This window comes from Trichosurus vulpecula, chromosome 3 (genome assembly GCF_011100635.1).
Source record: "Trichosurus vulpecula isolate mTriVul1 chromosome 3, mTriVul1.pri, whole genome shotgun sequence".
Taxonomy (NCBI): Eukaryota; Metazoa; Chordata; class Mammalia; order Diprotodontia; family Phalangeridae; genus Trichosurus; species Trichosurus vulpecula.
In genome coordinates this window covers 117,831,686-117,853,377 of record NC_050575.1, presented here as the reverse complement: position 1 = coordinate 117,853,377, position 21,692 = coordinate 117,831,686, and the positions used below count along the sequence as shown (strand labels likewise).

Below are 21,692 nucleotides of genomic sequence, written 5' to 3'. Positions count from 1 at the left end.
AGGCCAAGAAGGAAATGAGTGGCTTTAGAGAACCTCAGACTTAGAATGGACCTCAGAAGTTTCGAGGTACCACAAGCAATAAATAGCAAGGCTCACATTCAGGTTTTCAGACTTCAAATGTACTAATCATTCTGCTTTTGTGCTCCAAGAGGCCATGGACTGTTCTTATCTATTGTGTATCTTCCTTTTCCCCCTCACTTAAGAAAAATGGTCTCTCTGCAAAGTAGATGTTTAATAACTTCGTTGAATTGAATTTGGGGGGAGGGGTGGAGAGAAGAATGAAAAATTCTGAGGAGTCCTTGCAGATAAATAAAATAGACAAATTGATTCTGCTTTTTGGCTCCCAATGGAAACGAAATAGTAATAAACACATTCATGTAAATATCACCACCACCACCCCTCAAGCCTCCACCTATTAATCTGTGGGCCTTCCATCAAAAAAGGCCAGCAGGCAAGGTAGAGATAGAAAATTGTTTCTACAGCTATCTTTTATACTCTTCATGCTATCTTTCTTAGCATTAAGTTTTCTTTACCTTCCTTTGGCATTTTCTCTTTCAATTGCTTTCAGTGTGTGAAGACAAGGGAATGCATATTTTGATCTGGCTTGTGCCAACCAGCCATCTAATGTAGGACCGTAAGATCGTAGGACTGTAGATTAAGAATTAGAAAGGATTTTAGTGGTTATCAAAGCTGATTCTCTGACTAGAGAAGAGGAAATTAAGGTTCAAAGAACTTGAGATTTGTCCTGGGTCACACAGCTAGTAATTATCTGAGGCAGGATTTGAATCCAAGTCGAGAGCCCAAGTCCAGAATCCTATCTACATGGTCTTTTCATTAATTGAAAATACTACTGGGTCTTTAGGTTGTTTGATGGATCTGACTGAACTCAATGAAATTCACTAAAATTCTTCCGTAAATGTCAGGTGACTAGGAGATATGGCTGTCAGAGATTTTAAGTGAGGGCAGAGCTGAACATTTAGAGTTTTGTAATTATTCGAATGAGAAAGGATCTTAGTAGTCATGACTTTATCTAGTCTAATACAATCATTGTATAGATGAAGAAACTGAGTTTCAGAGAGAGGAAACAATGTCATACAATCACAGAGTTGCAACTAAAGACCAGGTTTACTAATACTTTTCTTAACCTCTTCTATAGACTAATCCTCTCTAGTAATACTAGACCACATTTCTATAGTGCTTAAATGTATATAGAGATAATCTATATATGTATATATGTACATATATTTGTATGTATATGCATATATTTCCTCAAAACAACTGTGTAAGGTAGGTATAAGTATTTCCATCCTTCTGGCTAAGAAACTCAGGCTTAGAGAGAGCGAGTGATTTGCTGATTATCTAACTTCTTACTAAGTGCCCAGGTTACCCAATGTCAAGACCATGGCTCTTTCTAGTACATCACCCTGCCTTTTAATATATAGCTTTGGTCTTTGGCAGACTTGCCATAGAGGATCTTCACTATAAATTTTAGGCTTCCATGGAAGAGACACCATGGAAGTGTCCCTTCAGATTCTCTCAATAGCTAGAATTCCCTAAGCTGGGAAGTTGGTGCCAAACCCCAACCCTGGATTACTCCCACAAGCTGCCTTCTCCACTCTTACTCACATGCTGCTGAACAGTGCTGGAGGAAGTCAAACAACTATGCTGGCTGGGCCCACAACAAATTTTTGTTATCTAATCTCAATTGGGCCCTTTAGGTAGCCAGGCAATCCCTTTAACTCTTCAAATTGACTGTCTCACTCCCCACAGAGACAGTTTCTAACCTTTACAACTTTTCTCAAGCTTCCCATACTCCTCCTACCAACTTCTTCTCAGCAGAGGATTTAGCTCATACTTTACTGGGACAATAGGGGCCATATGCTGTGAAATTCCTTTTCCCTATTTTACATTTTAAACCCCCCTTGATAGAATTCCTTAACCTCTCATTTTTTTTGCTCCAATCTGATGGAAGGTTGGCCCCTTTCCTACTAGAGGCCAACCTCTATACTTATGCCCTTGATCCCAACCCCCTTTTGTCTCCAGAAATCCGGCATGTGTCTCTACAATCTCCCATCCCAACACCACCAACTTCAACTTCTCTCTATGGAATGGGTTTTTCTTTGCACCTTACGACAAGGTTGTGTTTGTGCTTTGTTTTCAAAGAGGACCACGGCATCAGGGAAATGATGACATGACTTGCAGTTGACTTTGATTTGAGTGAGGGAGGGCTGTGCAAGGTCACCAGCCTTACTTTCTCCTCCAGAGCCATCTGGATTCAATGATCTGATATTCATCAAGATGACTGGATATGACCCAGAATGCAATGGGAGACCCTGGCCTTTTTAGGCTAACACACCCACATCTATCCCATCCTTAAAAAGCTTTCTCTTTCCCCAATCATTCCCTCAAACTACTAACCTATACCTATCCTATTCATAACCAAATTCTTAAAGTGAGATTATGCGGGTGGGGTGGGAGAAACTGTTCTATTCCAATTCTCTCTACTTTTTTTCCCTTCCCTCCTATAATCCATGCAAATCTGTCTTCCAACTTCATCACCCAAATGAAAATGCTTTCTCCAAGAACAGTAATTATCTCCTAATTCCCAAATGTGATGGCCTCTACTCAGTACTCATCATTCTTGGCCACTCTACGGCATGACACTATACTGATGGGCACCCCCTCCTTTTCCATAATCTATTATCCCTAAGTTTTTATGAGTGTTCAAACTGGTTCTCTCCTTAACTTGCTGATTGCTTCTACTCAGATCCCTTGGCAAGGTTATCTATCATTCATATCCTTCTCTACTATGCATGGGTCTACTTCAGTCAGACTCTGTCTGAAGCCATTATTTCTTCTCCTTTTTATCATTTGTTGATATCCTCAGTTCTTATGTGATCAACTATCATCTCTATGTTGATGACTCCCAGATATATATATATATATATAACCAATTATAATTATTCTCTTGAATTTCAGCCCTGTATTATCAACTGTCTAGTAGAAATTTCCAAATTATTTAATATGCCCCAAATAGAACTCATTACATTTCCTCTGCCAAGCTCTCCTTTCTTGCAAATTCCTTATTTCTAATAATGGTATCACTGTCCTTCCAGTCTAAAATTAACAGGTCTAGAGTTATGCTCAACTTTTCACTCTTCCTCCTGCTTCACATCTGCTTCACAATTGCTAAGTACTGTGGATCCTATCCTCAAAATATATCTCATATGTGTATCCTCTTTCCTCTCAAAGAACCACCACGCCAATCCAGTCTCTTATTATCTCTGGAAGAAAATTTGTTCTATTTTCTGCTAAAGATGGCTTCTAGGGCCTCCAGGATATGTGCTTCTCTGCCCTGGTGTGCTTTTAAATAAGGACCCACCTAGTGTCAGTCTCACAGCTATAATAATAACAATCTACTTTTCTGGAACCTTCTAATTGGATTCCCTACCTTAAATCTCTCCTCCTCTCCAAACTATCCTTTTCTAAGTTGTCAAATTATTATTCCTAAAGCATAGGTCTGACCATGCCATTTCCATGATCAAGAAATTACAGTGGTTCTCAATTGTTTCTAGGCTAAAATACAAAATACTTGACATTTAAAGTCCTTCACATCTTCCATCTCCTTTGCTGGTTTATTGAACATTCCTCCCTTTCATGTATTCTATATTTCAGACAAACTGATCTACTTGCCATTCTTCCTGAACATGACTTTCAGCCTCCAGTCTCCATGACCATACATGGGTTATTCCCTCTGCCTAGAATATTTTCCCTCCTAACCTTCACCTCGTACTTCTTCACCTAGCTTCTCTTAAGATTCAGATCAAATACTACTAGCCAAGATCTATTCTGATTGCCTAATTGCTTCCACCATCTACCTCTGGAAACTACTTTCTATTTACTTGGGTATATTTTATATCTATAGGTGTTCATGTTGTTTTCCCTCAATAGAATGTAAGCTCCTTCAGTGCAGAAACTGTCTTTTACCTATAGCATTTAATGAAGTAAAGTGAAGTCTCCCCGGGATGGTAGGTATGAAGCCTCCTGACTACCTCTAAGGAAGTTGTAGTGCCCACCTCTGGGTGATATACCAGTGGGCTCCTTTCCATATTCTGCTGTTGTTCTGTGTGTGCATTTTTGTAACATACACAAAAAGAACATGGTGTACCAGTCCCTGGTACTTGTTGTACTCTTTCCCTAGATGACTTGCATATGTGCTCTCCAAAAGCTATTCTAAAACCACGGGGAGAAAACAAATCCCTAGAGTGTTTGGGGAAGCTGTTTGGAATCTCCTCTAACATTCCATTGTATTTTTCCTTCTCTCCTCTCTTCTCACATGACATGAGGAAAGAGTTGCTCCCTTAGGTTAGTGAGCTTCCTACCAAAAAGGATAAAATAAATGGTAATGGGAAGAAAAGAGGATGAATAGAGAGATCAGAATTGTTCTCATGAAGTCATGTCCAACATTTTACACTTTGAATCATAACTTGCTTTATATGATGGAGATTTTTGGCATATTTTCCATGCCAAACTATGCTCACCTTTTTTGAATGGTGCATTCATTGAGTTATTCCATCAATACATATATTTTGGACAAGCTAGGCTCAAACATAGCTGAGCTAAGAAACTGAATAGGCAGAAGAAGGGATGGGGTGGGATTGTGGTAGGGAACTGCACACCATGTCTGGTGATACCAAAGTGTACATTGCCACAGAATAAAATAAAACACAAAAATCAAAAATATCCCACTCTGACTACATGGCTGTTAATTATAGAATGTTATGATACTAGAAGGCATAAAATCTCAAGGTCAGTGTAAAGACACACAATGGATGTTACCAATGATGACTTGGACATCAGAAGTGACGTAAAATGTATCATCATTGACATTTATACCTGGAAAGGGAGGTAAGCTGATCCTGGGGCAAGATGAATGGATGATGGATAAATAGAGTGCTACACTGGTATCCATAATATATTGTAAAAGAACAAAAAGTAGAGGAAGGCTTCCAATAATAATACTATAGTTAGATAGAGGCACTTTATCTTGCAACCTAGATTATCCCAGAACCTAGTCAAGAACTAGGAAGGAATTAAAAAAAAAATCAAATCAAACAAACAAAAAAGAATCTCTGGGCAGCCAAAATCAATGTTGAAAAGCAACATAACCTCAGCTTGTGCATTTACCCATTAACAACACTTGGATGTACCAATCTCTGGAAATATTGATGACTACTCAGTTTTCTTTGGGGGTCATAGTGGAAGCTGAAACCCTGGATTTCTTCAATTCAGCAAGTTGAATTATTCCATTTTAATTTTCACCAATAGGTTCTAATCCTGTTATCCAGACTAAAGTTATAGAGCAAGTTGATTATCTCATTGTTTGAGCATCCTTGCAGCATAGTATATTGGACAAAGCACTGGATTAGAAGTTGGAGGATCTGGGTTCAAAACCTAGTCCTGCTAATTATGTAACTTCTGGAAAGATATTTCATCCTTCTAAGCCTTACGTCTCTCAATTGTAAAAGGAGGGGGTTGAAACTGATAATGTTTAAGGTCCCTTCTAGCTAACTATATGATTCTTGTGTGTTTTAAAACTATACATGTACATATCTCCACTACTCATTATCTCTAAAGCAGGGGGTAATTTTTAAAAAAGAAATTTGGATGGCTGTATTTTAACATAGTTGGTTTCCTTTGTAATCCTACATATGTTATTTGATCAATTTAAAAACATTTTCTGAGTAAGGGTCCAGAGTGCTTCATCAGACTTTCAACGGGGTCCATGACACAAAAATAGTCAAGAACCCAAGCTCTAACTATAATTTTATAAGGAGGGGGATTATTAATTTGCTAGGAAAAAAGAAACACTGATAGTATGGGACAATAGGATCATAGATTCAGAGGTCGAAAAGACTTTGGAAATTATCTATCTAGTCCAGTCGCCTAACTTACGGATGAAGAAATGAAGGCCAGTAAGAGGTAGTAATTGCCAAAGGTTACTCCAAGTCTACTGATAAAAAGAATCTTTTTGAGATATATTACCTTCCTGTTCTATCTCTGCTAACACAAGAGAAATGTCTGGTGGATGACTTTGGCAACTTTTTGGTGCAAAGCACAACAGAAAGAAATCAGAGAATCACAAAGTTTCAGAGTTGAGAAGAACATCAGAGCCCATCGAACTCAAAGCACCAAAAAAGAAAACAAACAAACAAGCAAAAAAAAAAAAAAAGATTTACTCTTTGCAAATATTTAAAACAATTTTTTTTCTGAGTTTCAAAAATAAAACACATTCTATTTATTCATTTCCATTTTTGTTCTGTCTCTGTACTGAGTAGGGGAGGGAGTAAACTAAAATATTCAGAGAATGTCTGTTAGTCCTTAAAAGAAGAGAAATGAATTGCCCAGGATAAACAATTAAGATAATAATAGAGTCAGGATTAGAATTCAGAATTATAGGGCTCTTCCCACTCTGCACACTGCTTCCCTTCATTCTATGAGCGTACATCTGTTTTTTGGTTAATAGCCAAAATTCTCTTGGAGCCAACTCTGATATTGTGTAATGTGGCAAGAACATTGGCTTTGGTGTTAGAGAATTCAGGTCCAAACCTCAGCTCTACTACCTTTGTGATCTTGGGCAGTCAGTCCATTGAATACAGTACAATGTTCTGGAATTGGAGGACCTGGGTTCAAATCCAACTTCTTACATGAGTATAGTGGTAAGTAACTATTGACTTCTTTGATGATCAGTTTTCTTATCTTCAAAGAGCTGGACTCAATGACTGCTGATTTCCCTTTCATCTCTAAATCTATGATCCTAAGTCACTTTACCTCTGTTTCCTTATCTGTAAAATGAGGCAGTTCTCCACTATATGATCTCCAAGGTCCTTTCCATAAGCTGAATCATTTCATACGATCTGGACATTCTGATATGCAACTCTGTGTGTGTGTGTGTGTGTGTGTGTGTGTGTGTGTACATGTGCATATGCATTTATGTATACGTATGTTTCAGCAGACCAGCTCTGAATGAAGTTCTGGAATGTTTATTTCTAAAATCAGTCTTACGACCTTCAAGTTATTATACCTTACACAACAAAGAAAATTTGCTCTGGGTCATTTCCCCTGAAGATGACCTGTAGGACTTCCAGGATGTGTGCTTCTTTGCCTTAAGAGAGAAAGACTAAAGGGTAAGCTCTATTTCCAGGAAATCATACAGACAAATAGCAGGACTTAAGAAAAAAAGATCTATGGGGGAGCAAATAGTGATATTTATAATGGAAAAAATATTTTTCTTTAGTGATGCATCAGAGTATTTTCAAGTAAGGAGCCACATAGTGCTAATCTAATAGTTATAATGAAAACAATTCACATTTCAATAGAGCTCTGAGCTTTACAAAGCACTTTCCTAATGCCAATTCTTTGAGGTAGGGAATAAAATGTGGTTACTACAGATGAAATGGAGGTCCTGAGGAGAAATGACTTGGCCAGGGTCACCTAGCTAAGAAATAGCCACAATGGACTTCAAACTCATATATCCTGAACCCAGGTCCATGCCCTTTCTACTATTTCACATTGCCTCTCATCTTTTGTCTACTGATTCTGGCTACTTCATGGTTCTAGAGTTATGGATACTTAGAAACATATGGGAACTTAGAGGTCACCAGTTGGTGAGCATATAGTCATAATAGGCTGACTTTCATTTATTAACACTTTCTCAGTCATGCATTTTGTTTGGACACAACTCTTTCCAGTACCCTCCCCCAGTTTCCCGAAATAGTTCAGTAAAACTTGCCTCATACAGTGATTGCAAAAACCAATACTTGTCATTTTCTACTTCTGTAGTTTTCAATTTTTTTTCCCTAGAAAGAAAGGATGTGTTCTTTAAATTTAATCAGTTGGTGCCAACATTTCCATTGTATTTGACCAGTGTTTTGCTGCATTTTAGTGCCATGTTTATCTACATTTTTGCCCTGTATCTTAAACTAATTTTTTTCTTCTTCAAACCCCATACTCCTACACTGTCTCATTTGATCCTTGTAATCGTTTCTGAGAAGCAAATGAAATGAGGATTGTATTTTTTCCATTTGGCAGACAAGAACGCTGAAACTTTTCGAGGTGAAATCAGCTGCCCAAGGTTCCCCACAGCTAGCTAGTAACAGAACAGAGTCAGGAACTCAAGATTCCTATATCTCCTGAACCCTTAAGAGAAGAACAGAATAACTTTGCACCAAAGTGTTAACCACCTCTGCCCACTGACAAGGGACCAGAAATGGAGACATATCATCTTGGCAATTAGAATGTTAGTCAATGGGAAGATAGGGTTTGAATTATATGAAACTTTTAAAGAATACATTGATAGCACGAACAAAGGCATACCTTGTAATAAGGAAGAGGAACGGGAGGGACAAGAACGAAATGGTACAAACTTATGTGAGCAATTCTCATATCTGAAAACAGAGCCATGGTTTTAGTTTTATACATCTTAATCCTATATTAATGCTTCTAGGAAGTACTGACCACCTTCCTACTGTGCTTGTTAATAAAATCAGTATACTCCTATGCCTAGTTAGTAGCAACTTTGTGCTCCCAAGTCAAGGAAATACTCCTTAGCAGAAGGAAATGCCCCAAACATGGCAGGCTTAGTCTATGGACAGGTGACTGGGTACACTTTGAAGATGATGAAACTGGGAGTCAAGACTCTTGAGGTTCTAGTCCTGATTTTACCACTAATTTGCTGTGTGACCTTGGAAAAATCATTTTCCCTCTCTGGGCATCAGTTTCCTCATTTACAAAAATAAGACAATTGGAGTCCCTAAGGTATCTTCTAACTCTAAGAATCTACAGTTTTCCCTTCCACATTGAGGAGGTTAGGGGCATGGCAACCTGGCAAATCCATTTAAAAATTTTTACCCTCCCTCTGTACCAGAGAAGTTTGAAATTTTTTCTTTTTCTTTTATGGGGTGTTTATAGTATTAAAAGATAAAATATGTTGATATTATACAGTATTATACATCTATTTTATGCATTTCTGAGTTTCTAAACTTTTTCTGGGTCATCTGCTGGGCTTCGTGTGTTGTCTGTGGCTTCTGCAAAACCCTCAAAAAATTTCCACTTAATTTCTTATGCTGATCTATGATATATTGAAACTGTAATGGGGAATGTCATGATGTGGAAGGGATAACTGTAATTTCTGCTGGCTGGTAGTTTCCTAAGGGACTCCAGGAAAGATGAGGAAAGAGAATGATGAACAAGACTACTAGGCACTGTGTGGATGGGCAAGGCATCCCAAGAGCATCCTTTCCAATTATCTGACTTAGGAGACGCTTTCCTTTGAAGCTCCTATTTCCCAGGGCCATAATTCTTTTCTTAAAGGAGAGACAGTATCAAACATTGAATAGAGGGCTGGCCTTGGAGTCAAGAAAACCTGCATTCAAATTCTGCCTCTGATTCCTATTAGTTATGTGACAGTTGGCAAGTCACAGCCTCTCAGAACCCCAGGCAAAGTCTTTAAGATTCTAAGTTAGGGAGAAGTTGTTATCCTGGCTACATTGGCTGTCTTGTCATCTATTCTGCCACTGTCCTTCCTCTCCTTCAATAATACCTTCCTGATCATGTCTCCCTCCCCCAGTGATCACAAAGCTAGAAGGAACATCAAAGGCTATCACCTCATTTTACAGAAGCGGGCACAGAGGCTGAAAGCTAAGTGACTTGCCCAAGTTCATAATAATAATAGCTATCATTTAGAGAATGCTTTCAAGTTTGCCAGTTCCTTCACACGTTACCTTAGTTGATCCTGAGAGCAATCCTTTGAGGTAAGTACTATTAGTATCCTTGTTTTATATATGAGGAAACAACTAAGTCTGATGAAGATTCAAGGACATGACCAGTAAGTGCCTAAGGCAAAATTTGAACTCAGGTGTTCCACATAGGAGGCCATCATTCTATCCACTATGATGCCAAGATGAGTTAATCCATTGAGGTTTGAAGCTTCACCCTAGAGCTGAGTTCTTCTAATCAGTAAGTGAATGAATGTGAACTCACCTAAGCTACTCTTAAAGACACATCTAGCCTATGGTTCACCTCCCATCTTTCCATCCACTTAGACATCTGACCATCTGCCTTGGCAATACACTTATCATTTTATCTTACATAGCACCTAAATATAATAGGCGTTCAACAAATATGTGTTGGCTGCATACCTGCAAGAATGAGGAACCATAGTTGCACTAAGGGAATATATATACTTGGTGGGGACATAAGTTAGACAGGTTAAGCACTGAAATAATACTCCAAGTTAGCATCTTTTAAATTATCAAAATGAGTGGCATAGTCATATCCTAAAGATGAAATTTGAGGATGAAGAGCTAATGATGAGCTGCGGAAATCATGGAAGACTCCATGGAAAATGGAAGGTCTTGAAATAAGCCCTTAAGCATGAATAAAATTATTCCATGTGAGGCACTAGTATATATTTTGCCATTTGGTTTATCTCTATGTTTAGTGCCTTCAAATGAACCTCAGATACTCATTAGCTGTGTAATCCTGGGCAAATAACTTAACCTCTATTTGACTCAGTTTCCTCAGCTGCAAAATGGGGATAGTAATATCACCTACCTCATAGGCCAAGCCTAATCTAACCTCCTTGACAGAAGGCATTGGACAATGGAGAATGGGTAGCAGGACTCTTAGCCTCACTGTCCCCCATGGATAGGTAATGATCACGTCCCCAGTTTCAGATACCATACTCTAATTTTCCATTAAACTTTATGGTCAGTGTGGACATACAGACCTAGCTATGCTTGTGCATGCATTACTTATACATGTGTTTGGATACATATAAGAAATTAATCATAAGATAAAGAGGAAAATACCCAGAATCTAAAATTAGTACCTCTATTGAAACATTAGACACATTTCAGCAGAGGGAGAAAGTAATGGCACAGTCAGTATAAGAAAGAACCCAATGTTGAATGGTAGGGAGAAAACTATACAATACCTTTAAATATACAGGTCAAATTTCATCACAACAAACTTATCTGAGAAAACTTCAACCAATTGTCCACATCATAATATCCTTGAAAGGAACTTCCTAGGTATCAAAGGTAGTCATTCCTGCTCACTAATGGGCTCTGATTCCTTCAAAGTCCTTGACAGTAAATCTTGAATGAGATGTATTGATTCAAATGTCACCTCACATAAGTCTCGACTAAAGCACTTGTCTATGGGCCTCAATTTTCTCTGCCATAAAATGAAGAGATTAGAATACAATTTGCTCTAAGATCCCTCCCAAGTCTAACATATTGTGTTCTAATGTTCAATATTTTAAAATCCCTTTTAACTCTTAAATCCCATATTCTATCTTCTAGAGTTCTTTTAGCTCTAGAATTCTGTGTTGTGTTATACTGTGAAATCACCCAAAGGTCACTATTCCTACCAATATGGAGATACATTATAGACCCATAGGTCCAAAGCTGCAACAGACCTCAGAGGTCATCCAGTAAAGCCCCTTTGTTTAACAGATGAAGAAACTGAGGCCCAGAGAAGTTAAGTAACTTAAGCTCACACAATTAGTGTCAGAGACAAGATTTCGAACCCAGGTTCCATGACTCTAGAATCAATGCCTTTTCCACTATACTCCAACATTAAGTACAGTGTTCTGACATATAGTAGTAGGTGCTTAATAAATGTTTATTGATTGAATCATTAAGTGCATTGGTTGATTCCCCAGTATGAATGAAGAAGGTACAATTAGAAACTACAGGCAACTGTCTCTTCCCCAAAATTTCAATATTCTTTTTTTTTCATTGCTTCTAGTAACATCTATGTTTGAGGACTGGGAAAGAAAGAGAGGAAAGTAATTATTCAGTGTAATAAATATCATTCCAATGACTCTGATAGCCTTTTATAATGGGTTTGGATATAATTTTGCTACAGATTTTACTTATAGCTGAAAGTATTGTAGTAAGATCAATCCAATGGAGAAAGCAGGGACATCTTCTAGGAAGTGAGATTATAATTACATACCACAAAATATATATCTGAGAAAAGACAACAGAAATGTTCTTAAATTGGACAATTCGTGTCTAAATAGCAAAAAAAAAAAAAAAAACAAACAAACAACAAAAAAAAAAACCCTAGTAAATAAAGCAAGCCAGAATCTCACAACACACACACATAATTTGCCACCAAGATTATCCCTGAATATCAAATTGAGGCATTCTCTGGGAAGGTTGGGTGCCCTGTAAGATGGTGGAGGAGGAGGTGTCAGTCTTGCCTGATTATTGTACAAGATGATTAGAGGAGGCTAGGAGGTTAATTTTTACCCTGTCAGGGCCTCTAGTTAAGATGTTGATGGCTAGAGTGGATAAACCGAGAGGCTTTTGTAAGCTGTCTTTCCTAACAAGAGATTAAGATGGACATTCTCCACCCTCCAGCCCTGTACCCCACCCCACCCCTCGCCCCCCACATACAGCCCAGAAATTTCCAGAAAGAGCTTTTTTGTTGTTTCAAAAGTCTTCTTCCTGTGATTTGGACCTTTCTCTTTCTTTTTTTTTTCTTCAAAGGGCTATCTTTGCTGGGTGAATAGCTTAAGAAGCAGGAAGGCTTTTGAGTAATTATCTGGTCTAATTCCATCATTTAAAAGATGGGAAAAACTGAGTTCTACAGAAAGTGATTTGTCTAAGAGCAAAAAACGAGGATTGCAGAGTGAGCCTGGGACTGGGCTCAGGTCTTCCAATTCCTACTCCAGGGCTCTTCTCATAGATCCATATAACTACTCACAAACTACAGTACTTAGCAATTCAAAACATATGCACAAGAAAAGTTGGTTAACACATTGGAGGTCAAATGGAGAAGAAAGACAATAAGTCCTTTGAGCTATATCCAAGGAAAGATCACTTTGGGCTAAGAAAATCAGAGAAGCCTCCAAAGGAAGCAAGCTCTAGAGCTGGGCCCTGAAGGCTAGACTGCAAAGAGGAGAGACAGAGATTTTATGTAATGATCACAGGATTTAGGACTAGGAGGGACTTTAGAGGTCATCTAATCCAACCCCTCATCATATAGTTAACAAAACAGAATACTAGCAGGTTAAGTGACTTGTCCAAGAGTAAACAGATCATAACCAGGAGAGCCAAGAGTCTAAATCAGTATTCTTTCTACTGGAGACTGGAGAAAGGAGCTGTCTGAGAAGAGGTCCCTGGGGCAGGGATGTCCATAAATACACAGATCAGTCTTCTATTGGGATACAGGATTCAAAAAAAAAAAAGGGTAGGAGACAGATGGTGGAGGGTCTTGACGAACAGCCTTCGAAGTTAAGATTCGCTTTATGAAATCTGCATAATAAGAAGAATATTGGCTTTATAAAATCATTACAATAAGAGTTTATTTTCACTAAAGAATAGCTTAAAAGAATCATTCATTTAAAAGGCATAGTAAAGAGAGCAAGCCTTTATCAATGATGACTAGGGCCTTGTCTCTTACCTGTGATGCAGCTGGCTGGCCAATGATGACCAAACCTGGGCACTTCTGGTCCTGATGCGAGACGGAAGCATTAGATGCCCACTGATCCAGGAAGCCTTTTGGTGTGTAAACTCCACAGTCTTTAATGCTGGTCTTTTGCTCAAACTCTTCACACACCCCATCTCCATCATGAAAATAGCATCGGCTGGGCTCATCTGCAGAAGGTAGACAAATGAAGGGGGTAAAGAATGTGAGAGTCTTTCTCATTTGTTTGTCCTTAGAATCAAAGAATCTAAGAGCTGGAAAAAAAATGACCTTGAGAGATCCTTTCTAATCCTTGTTAGATCCTTTTTAACCCTGTCTAAAGCAGGAATCTTTCTCTACAACATCTTTAAGGAAACTGTCATCCAGAATGCATTTGAAAATGATAGGGAAGGCATGTCCTTGGACAATGGTAATTCTTGGGAAGCACATCCCAATATTGAGTTAAAAATCTGTCTCCTTATAATTTCTATGCATTGCTTCAAAATTTGCCCTTGTAGGCCAATCAAAATAAGTCTATTCCCTCTTTCACATGATGATTCCTCAAATACTTGAAAATGTCAGTAATCATGATCCCTCTCCAAAAATATTCTACTTTTTCATTGTATTTTTATTCTGAACTTTAAACACCAAAAAAAGAGCACTTCCGTATACATAGAAGAACACAAAAAAACACTATGTAACAGCATGAATTTCCATTTCATACCTCTTGCTTAAAAATAAACATATAATAAATTCCACACACTGCTTTCAAAACTGTCCACCTGGTTTGGGCTTCTTTCTGAATTTCCTTCTGTTCTCTGCTGGGTATACATGTATGCATACATACATATATACATACATGCATACACACATACACATATACACACACACAATTACATGTATGTGTATATGTCTCTTTCTGTACCTTGAGAACATCACTTCTAAGGGAGGTAGACATACACTTCACAGGTCTTCTGGAGATAGATTTAGTTATTGTATTTATCACAGCTCTTAAGGCTTTCAAAGTTGTTTTCTTTACTATACCGTTGTCCTTGTAAAACTGTTGTCTTAATTATGCTCCTTCCTCTTTGCCTCAGTTCATACCACAAAGGATTTTCAGCAAATGTCTCCATTACTACTTACGGTATAATAATATTCTATTATATTCACACACTACAATTTGTTCAGCCATTCTCCAATTAACGGGGCACCTCCTTGCATCCAATTTCTTTGTGGTTTTTTTCTCTTTTCTTCTTTTAATCCTTCTCCTACTCTTTTAAATGATATTCACATGACATGATTGTAAACCCTATGTTCAGCAAAAGACACAGGTTAACTTCCCACATAGGTTGTTTTTTTTTTCAAACAATATAGTACAGTTAAACAAGGAAAAAAATGAGAAATTTTTTGTGTGTGTGTGATTTGGCTAATTTAGGGTAAAAACTCCACTTTTGCCTGGTGTTTCAGCTAATTCAAGAGCAAACAGGGTTTTCATCCTGTTAGAGGAAAAGTAGAACACATTTACCCCTGTATGTTGGGTTGTTATTCTGATAGACTTTGTTCACAGATCTTAGACCTTTTGAGTTGTGATGACGCCTTCCACATTAACAGAACCTATGTATTTTCATTGCACTTCAGTTCAAACTAAGAAATAAGTATTGAAAATAGTCAGAATGGTGCATTCCAAAAACAGAACAAATGTACACATTTATAAATGATTATGGTACTGAAGTGATCTCAGGCAGGGTGCTTTCCAATTGCATTGTAATCATAACCATATTGATCAGAGTGGGATGATTCTTTTCTATGCTGTAAAAATAAAACTACCAGTCTACGTTTGGAACTATGACTATAAGGAGAATATTTTTGTTTTTATTAAACACTCTATAAGCAATATAAATTGACATAATGGCAAGGACACTGGATCCAGAAGACTTGGGTTCAAATCTTCATTCTGCTACTTACTATGTGACACTGAACAATTCACTTAGCCACTCTGAGCCTTAATTTCTTTATTGGCAAAAATGGGAATAATTATGTTTATACTACCCTAGCTCACATAGTGAGGAAAATATTTCATACAGCTTAAAATGTTACATACGGGACTTATTTCTATACAATGTTTATTATACATATATATGTATGCATGTATCTACATACACACACATTTTATATATACATACATACATAATACATATAAATAAAACTAAATCATCTTTCTGTCTTAAAGTCATGGAAGGACAACAATTGTTTGATAAATCTTAAAGGTGACATCTACATTTGAAACAATCAGAAGCAGTCAAATCCATTGAAATAAGACAGGAAAAGTATATTTCCATTACCACTCAACTTGTCTCAAATATAAATCAATAACTTGTGATTTAGCTGGTTTGAGAATTCCCTAGCATATAACAACAATCTGTCTTACAATTTACAGTCTTTGGAGAGTTGCTCATGATTAAGTTAATCATTTAAGATCACATAGAAAGTAAGTTCCAGATGCAGGATTTGAACTGAAGTCTTCCTGACTCCAGTTCCAGCACTCTATCAAAAATGATGGGTGCCTCTTAAACATGTGACACAAACATGACCTGGAGGAATAGTCTTTAGGAGATCATAATCAAAGTTTGTGTCTATTCCATGTAGGAATCTTTGCTATCTAAATGGTACTTTAAAGGGCAGATCACCTTCCCCCCGCCCCAGTTAATTAGAAATTAAAGGACTGAAGACACAAATTCTATGACATGAATTGGAAAGCACTTTAAAACTCCATAATCAGGTGACCCAATGGCAAGTATTGTTTTGAGTCATTATCAGTTGACACAATTCTGCCTACTTAGGAAAAGTTCATAAAGGAGGAAGAATTAAGCTTGGAATAGTAGTACAAACTGTGATTCTGGAATTAGAGGACCCGAATTTAAAGTCTACCCCAACTACTTACTACTATTGATAAGGCATTGAAGAATGATATCCCTTCTCTGGGCGTAAGTTTTCTCACCTTGAAAATGAAAGAGTTGAACTAGATAATACCTATGGTTCATATGATCATAGACTTGGAGCTATAAGGGACCTTAGAGGCCATCAATTCCAACCTCCTTAGATGAGGAAGGCTCAGAGAAGTTAAGTAAGTTGCCAGAGGTGTCACCGCTAGTAAGTGTGACAGGTGGGATTTGAACCCAGGACTTCTTGGCTCTAAGTCCAGCATTCGGTCCACTAGATGATACTGTCTTCCAGGCCTAAGCTTTCTCAACCTGATAAGGTTTGTATTCTCAGTATGACTAACTATCTGCAAAATAAGAGTCACTGAATGTAATGTCAGCTGAGTTTTGAGTCCTTTCCAACTTCTTCAGTCCCCTGTTTACTTCTATAAACAGTTTATACAGTAAAATACCATCACAAGAGCCAGAATAAATCAATTCATTATAATTCAATTATTTAATGATGGGCTATTTCCAGCTGGGGACTCCAGTGACCAATAACATGCCTGAGGGAAAGAGTCTGGACTGATGACAGAAATATGATCTGTGTCTCTATAGCATACATCTCTCATGGTATGGAGCCAACTTATATATGATAAAAATGGAATCTCATCTAATCATGACCATCTGTAACGTCACTCCTTATATTCTTTTTTTTTTTTAATTTAAAATTTTTTTCCCAAGAATGTTTCTACACATCACTTCCTGGGCACCTCTTCCAAAAGACAATGGAAATGGGGTGGTATCTTCAGCAAGTAAATGAGTTACCAGGGCTCTTTTTCGATTGTGGACCTCTGGCTGGATTAAAATGTCAGCATAGTTAAGACATGAGATCATAGAGTTGTAAAAATAGAAAAAGTGCATTAGATGAAACCTACCACTTAGCCCTTGAGTCAAAAGGCATCATGGCATTACAGAGAGGAGGGAGGGTGCTACAGTAAGTAGAGGACCAAGATTTGAGGGATGTGACTAAGCACACCATTTTCTTGAGTTAAGCTTTCATAAAATGTGGGCAGTGACACCTGCCCTCTCTACCACGCAGGGGTTTTGTGAGGCTCAAATGATATCTAATTCATGTGAAGTGCTTTGTAAGCCTTAAAAGGGCTCAGCAAAGACCAGTTCTCTGTCTTATTCATAGTGTCATCGACAATGATGATGATGATGATAGGGGTAGTGATGATGAAGAGAAAGAGCTATATCAGATATGGTACTAATGCATGGTATTCCTGTTAGGGTCAATAGCAGATGCCTTTGTTGGTCAGTTATGTCCTACTCTTTGTGATCCCTTTTGGTGTTTTCCTGGAGTGGTTTGTCATTTCCTTCTCCATCTCATTTTATAAATGAGGAACTGAGGTAAAAAAGGATAAGTGACTTAGCCAGGGTCACACAGCTAATAAGCGTCTGAGTCCAGATTTGAAGACAAGCCTGATTCCAGGCCTGGCACTCTATACACTGCACCACCAAGCTGTCCTTACTGATATCCCAACTGATGGAAAATGTAGGTTCAAATCCTGTTTATACCATTTATCAACTGTGAACTTGGGAAATTCTATCCCTCTATATAGGCCTCAGTTTCCCCATCTGTAATAGGAAAAGTCTTGACCAGCTTATCTCTATAGTCCACTCTAACTCTATATTTTGTGATTCTATTATCTAGAACTTTTGACTCCAGAGGCATAAAGAATGAATTGAATGTGCCCAGGTGGGGCAGCTCTGGGGTTAACATTACCCTTAACTCTTCCCTTCCTCCTGTGGTCCTAGAGAGGAAAGGGCTAATCAATCTGGGTGTGCTGACACACTGGGTCATAGCTCTAAGCATGCATGGGCTCCCAGGCTACTATTCTGGGGTAAAGACATGTCTAAAACATAAAAGGGGGAGTGGGGCGGGGAGAGCAATACATTGATCTTCTCATGTTCCTCTAGCATATTCAGATTTCAAAGAACATTACTGAAGAGTGTGTGGCTACCCACAATAGGAATTAGAAGTATTCAGGCGCAAGCTGTAGGAAACCCTCCCTATACTCTAAACCCTTCTCTTACCCTGCCAAACATCAGGGGCCTATTTGAATGAAAGAAGAAGCAAATTTATGAAAAGCTTAATCACTCCCTCCCTCCTCACACATCCTCAGATTCATGATGACTGGGATAACAGGGCTTCCTATGTTGTTGTTATTTGAGCCAAAGGCCTCCTTCCTCCCCTAATATAATGGTAAGATCCTATGATAGGTATAAACAAAGCCTCAAATCTACTAGAGTCAGATGCCTCAATTCATTTTCACATGAAAAAGAAATCTCTAATTTCTATAATCTGGGCCTGTGTGTGTGTGTGTGTGTGTGAGAGAGAGAGAGAGAGAGAGAGAGAGAGAGGGAGGGAGAGATAGAGAATTTGTGTGTTTATATGTGTGAGTATGAATGTGTGTGTGTCTTCATGCACATGCTTATGTGAGTGTTTGTACGTGTGTGTGTGTGTGTGTGTGTTTTTTCCAGACCAATGATTTCATCAGTGTAGGGAATTCCCACTGTAGAAAGTCCTTTGCAATTAATAGTTTGAGAGTGTTGCATGAGGCACCAAGAGGTTAAGTGACTTGCTCAGAGTCATGTTGCCAGTCTGTATGCTAGGCAGGCCTCGAATCCTAGCCTTCTTTACTCACAAAAATCACAAAGGTAGGAGAGAGAATTCATAGTGAAAGTGAAGAAGAGTAATGAGGCCAGCTGTCTATCCTCTACGCCACATGGAATCTCATGGAATTCTTACAGAGGCTAATTTCTTCCTGATCATGCTCAAGACCCCAATAAATCTGTCTGCTTGGAGTCAGTAGAGCCTGAGGGAGGAAGAAAACAGAGAGACAGAGTTTTCTGAACTTCATGGAGATTATCCACTTCACTGCCAAGATCTTGTTGAACAAGCCTGCTGGAGGTCCCTTCTCTAAACAAGATCCTATTACCTAGATAGGGTCTTCCCTCCCTTCTTTCTTGCTACTACTGACCCAGGGGTCATTGGTTGTATGTGTCCAACTCCATGAGGGATTCACTCCTTTCAAAAGCCGGGGTGAATATGAAAAAATGTGTTAGAAACCACTGGGGAAAGCTTTTAATTTGTTTTCCTAATTTACCATCTTAACCTCCCTCACTTGCAAACCTCCCTGTTTCTGATGGGCATACCATCCTTCTAGTTAAGGATAAAACACAAACTCTAATTTAACCTGGTGTTTCAAAAGACATCAGAGTATATCCATTTAGTCTAGCCCCCTTGTTTTACAGATGCAGCCCAAGGATGTGAAAGAAGTGACTGGCCTAATGTCATGTAGCTAGTAAATGTGAAATGCAGGATTTAAATTTACATCATCTGAATACATTCAGTGTTCTTTCTACTTGAACATATATCTTCCTTCCCAATGAAGGTCTGCTGAATTTAATTTAATTTCATTCCATGGAATTTAATTTTTATTCACTGGATATTTATGAAACATCTAGAAACAGCTGGATTCATGGAATTTCGGAGTAGGAAAAGACTTCAGAGATCTACTATAACGCTTTCATTTTACAGATGAGGAGCCAAAGAGAACCGAAGAACTTCACTGACTTGTCCAAGGAGCCAGAACTTGAACTGCCATCTCCTGAATTCCTTCTAGGTTTCTTCTTATTATAGTTCAACGACTACCATGTGATTAGCACGACGCTACTTTGTTATCTGAAGGAATTTTATAGAAATGCCTTTGAATTATAATCCGGCCCATAAATTGTTCACACACGTGGGATCCCATGAGCACCTGTATTTTTCTCAAAGCTATGTTAATCTTCAAGTGTGAACTTGGGAGTCAGGACACTTAGGTTCTAGTTCTAGTGTAACCTTAAGCAAATCATTTCCCTTTTCTGGACTTTATTTTCCTTGTTTTTAAAATAAGAGAGTTTGATCTATGATCTCTACGATCCTTTTCAACTCTGTCTCTTCTCTGAGAAGGATTGATAGGAAGGGGGAGGAGAGTGGGAAGAGCAGCAGCTTTGGAGTCAAGAGACCTGGGTTCAAAATCCTACTTCTGTCACTTATTCCTAGTTCCAAGGAGTCCATATAGACACAACCAGTGGCTACCAGCTTAATGTTATGATTTCATCCAGCAACCTTAATACTCTAATTCCCCCTTGTATTCTCTCAGTGTAAGACAAATCTCTTTTTTGGCTCCACTCCTGTCCGTTTAGTTGAGGACTTAGGAGAGCCCCACATTTGGCTAACAGAATTGATATGGGTGTGGTGGTATTAAGTAATTGTCTCTTCTCTAGTTGAGCCGAAATCTGCCCATAATGATTTTCCCCCATGTCCACTGCTAAGACAACCATAGACTTGCTGAAAATGGTCTAATAAGGAGGATGCCTGTTTTCCTGACTTTTTTCCTTTAAAATGCTGATGCAGTAGACTACATTGGTGTCATATGGCAAGCCAAAGAACACTTCAGTTTTCACCTTCAAAAAACCTTGGAAAGGGTAAAAATTGTTACCCCATTTGAAAGCTGGGAAAACCAAGCCTCAGAGACAATTGTATTAATAGTAAAGTCTAGGATTTATTGTTGAGAGTTCTAAGTTCTATGGCTTAATCATCACTTGTTGGGAATATGGTAAAATTTCTTTCCGCATATAGCAAGAGGCTGAGCTTATCGTTTCCAAGGGTCATTACAATCCCAGAATTCTATGGTCCCAAGCTGGTCTTCATGGTTATAGATTCTGCTTATGGAGTCTACCCCAGTTCATTTCAAAAACAGTCCTAGGACCATAAGATTTAGAGTTAGGTAGCATCTTAAAGATTGTCTAGTCCAAACTTCTCATTGTACAGGTGAGGAATCTAAGGCCCAAAGAGGTTAAGTGTGATTTTGTTCAAGATCACACAAGTAGTAAGTAGCAGAACCAGTATTCAGACCAGGTCTTTGACTCAAAATCTTGCGTCTTTTCCATAGTACCATGACAATAATCATGTATGCTTCTCAGAAGCAAATTAGGGGTGGGGAGGTTAGCCCTGTTATCAGCACAGTTAATCAAGTGACTATGGGGACAAATTCACGTTATTGAAAAGCTCATCTGAGACAATTTACTAATCATTGACTTACCCGGTCATTCTAATTATTTATCCTGGATGTGATATTTCAATTACCCTCTTTCTATCACTCTTCCCTTCTAAAACATCTTCCTTATTAGACTGTTTAATTGGCTTCAATTTAAATTTTCATCAGGACTGATAATTTT

General features: G+C 38.3%; 1 protein-coding gene across 1 annotated transcript in view; it reads right to left on the bottom strand.

Annotated features, from left to right (window-relative positions):
* Window positions 1-21,692, bottom strand: part of PAPPA (pappalysin 1) — a 275,897-nt gene that overhangs the window by 101,768 nt on the left and 152,437 nt on the right. Inside the window, exon 10 of the mRNA XM_036751860.1 lies at window positions 13,480-13,673. Within this exon, the coding sequence (XP_036607755.1) occupies window positions 13,480-13,673 (194 nt within the window). The remainder of the gene's footprint in view (window positions 1-13,479; window positions 13,674-21,692) is intronic.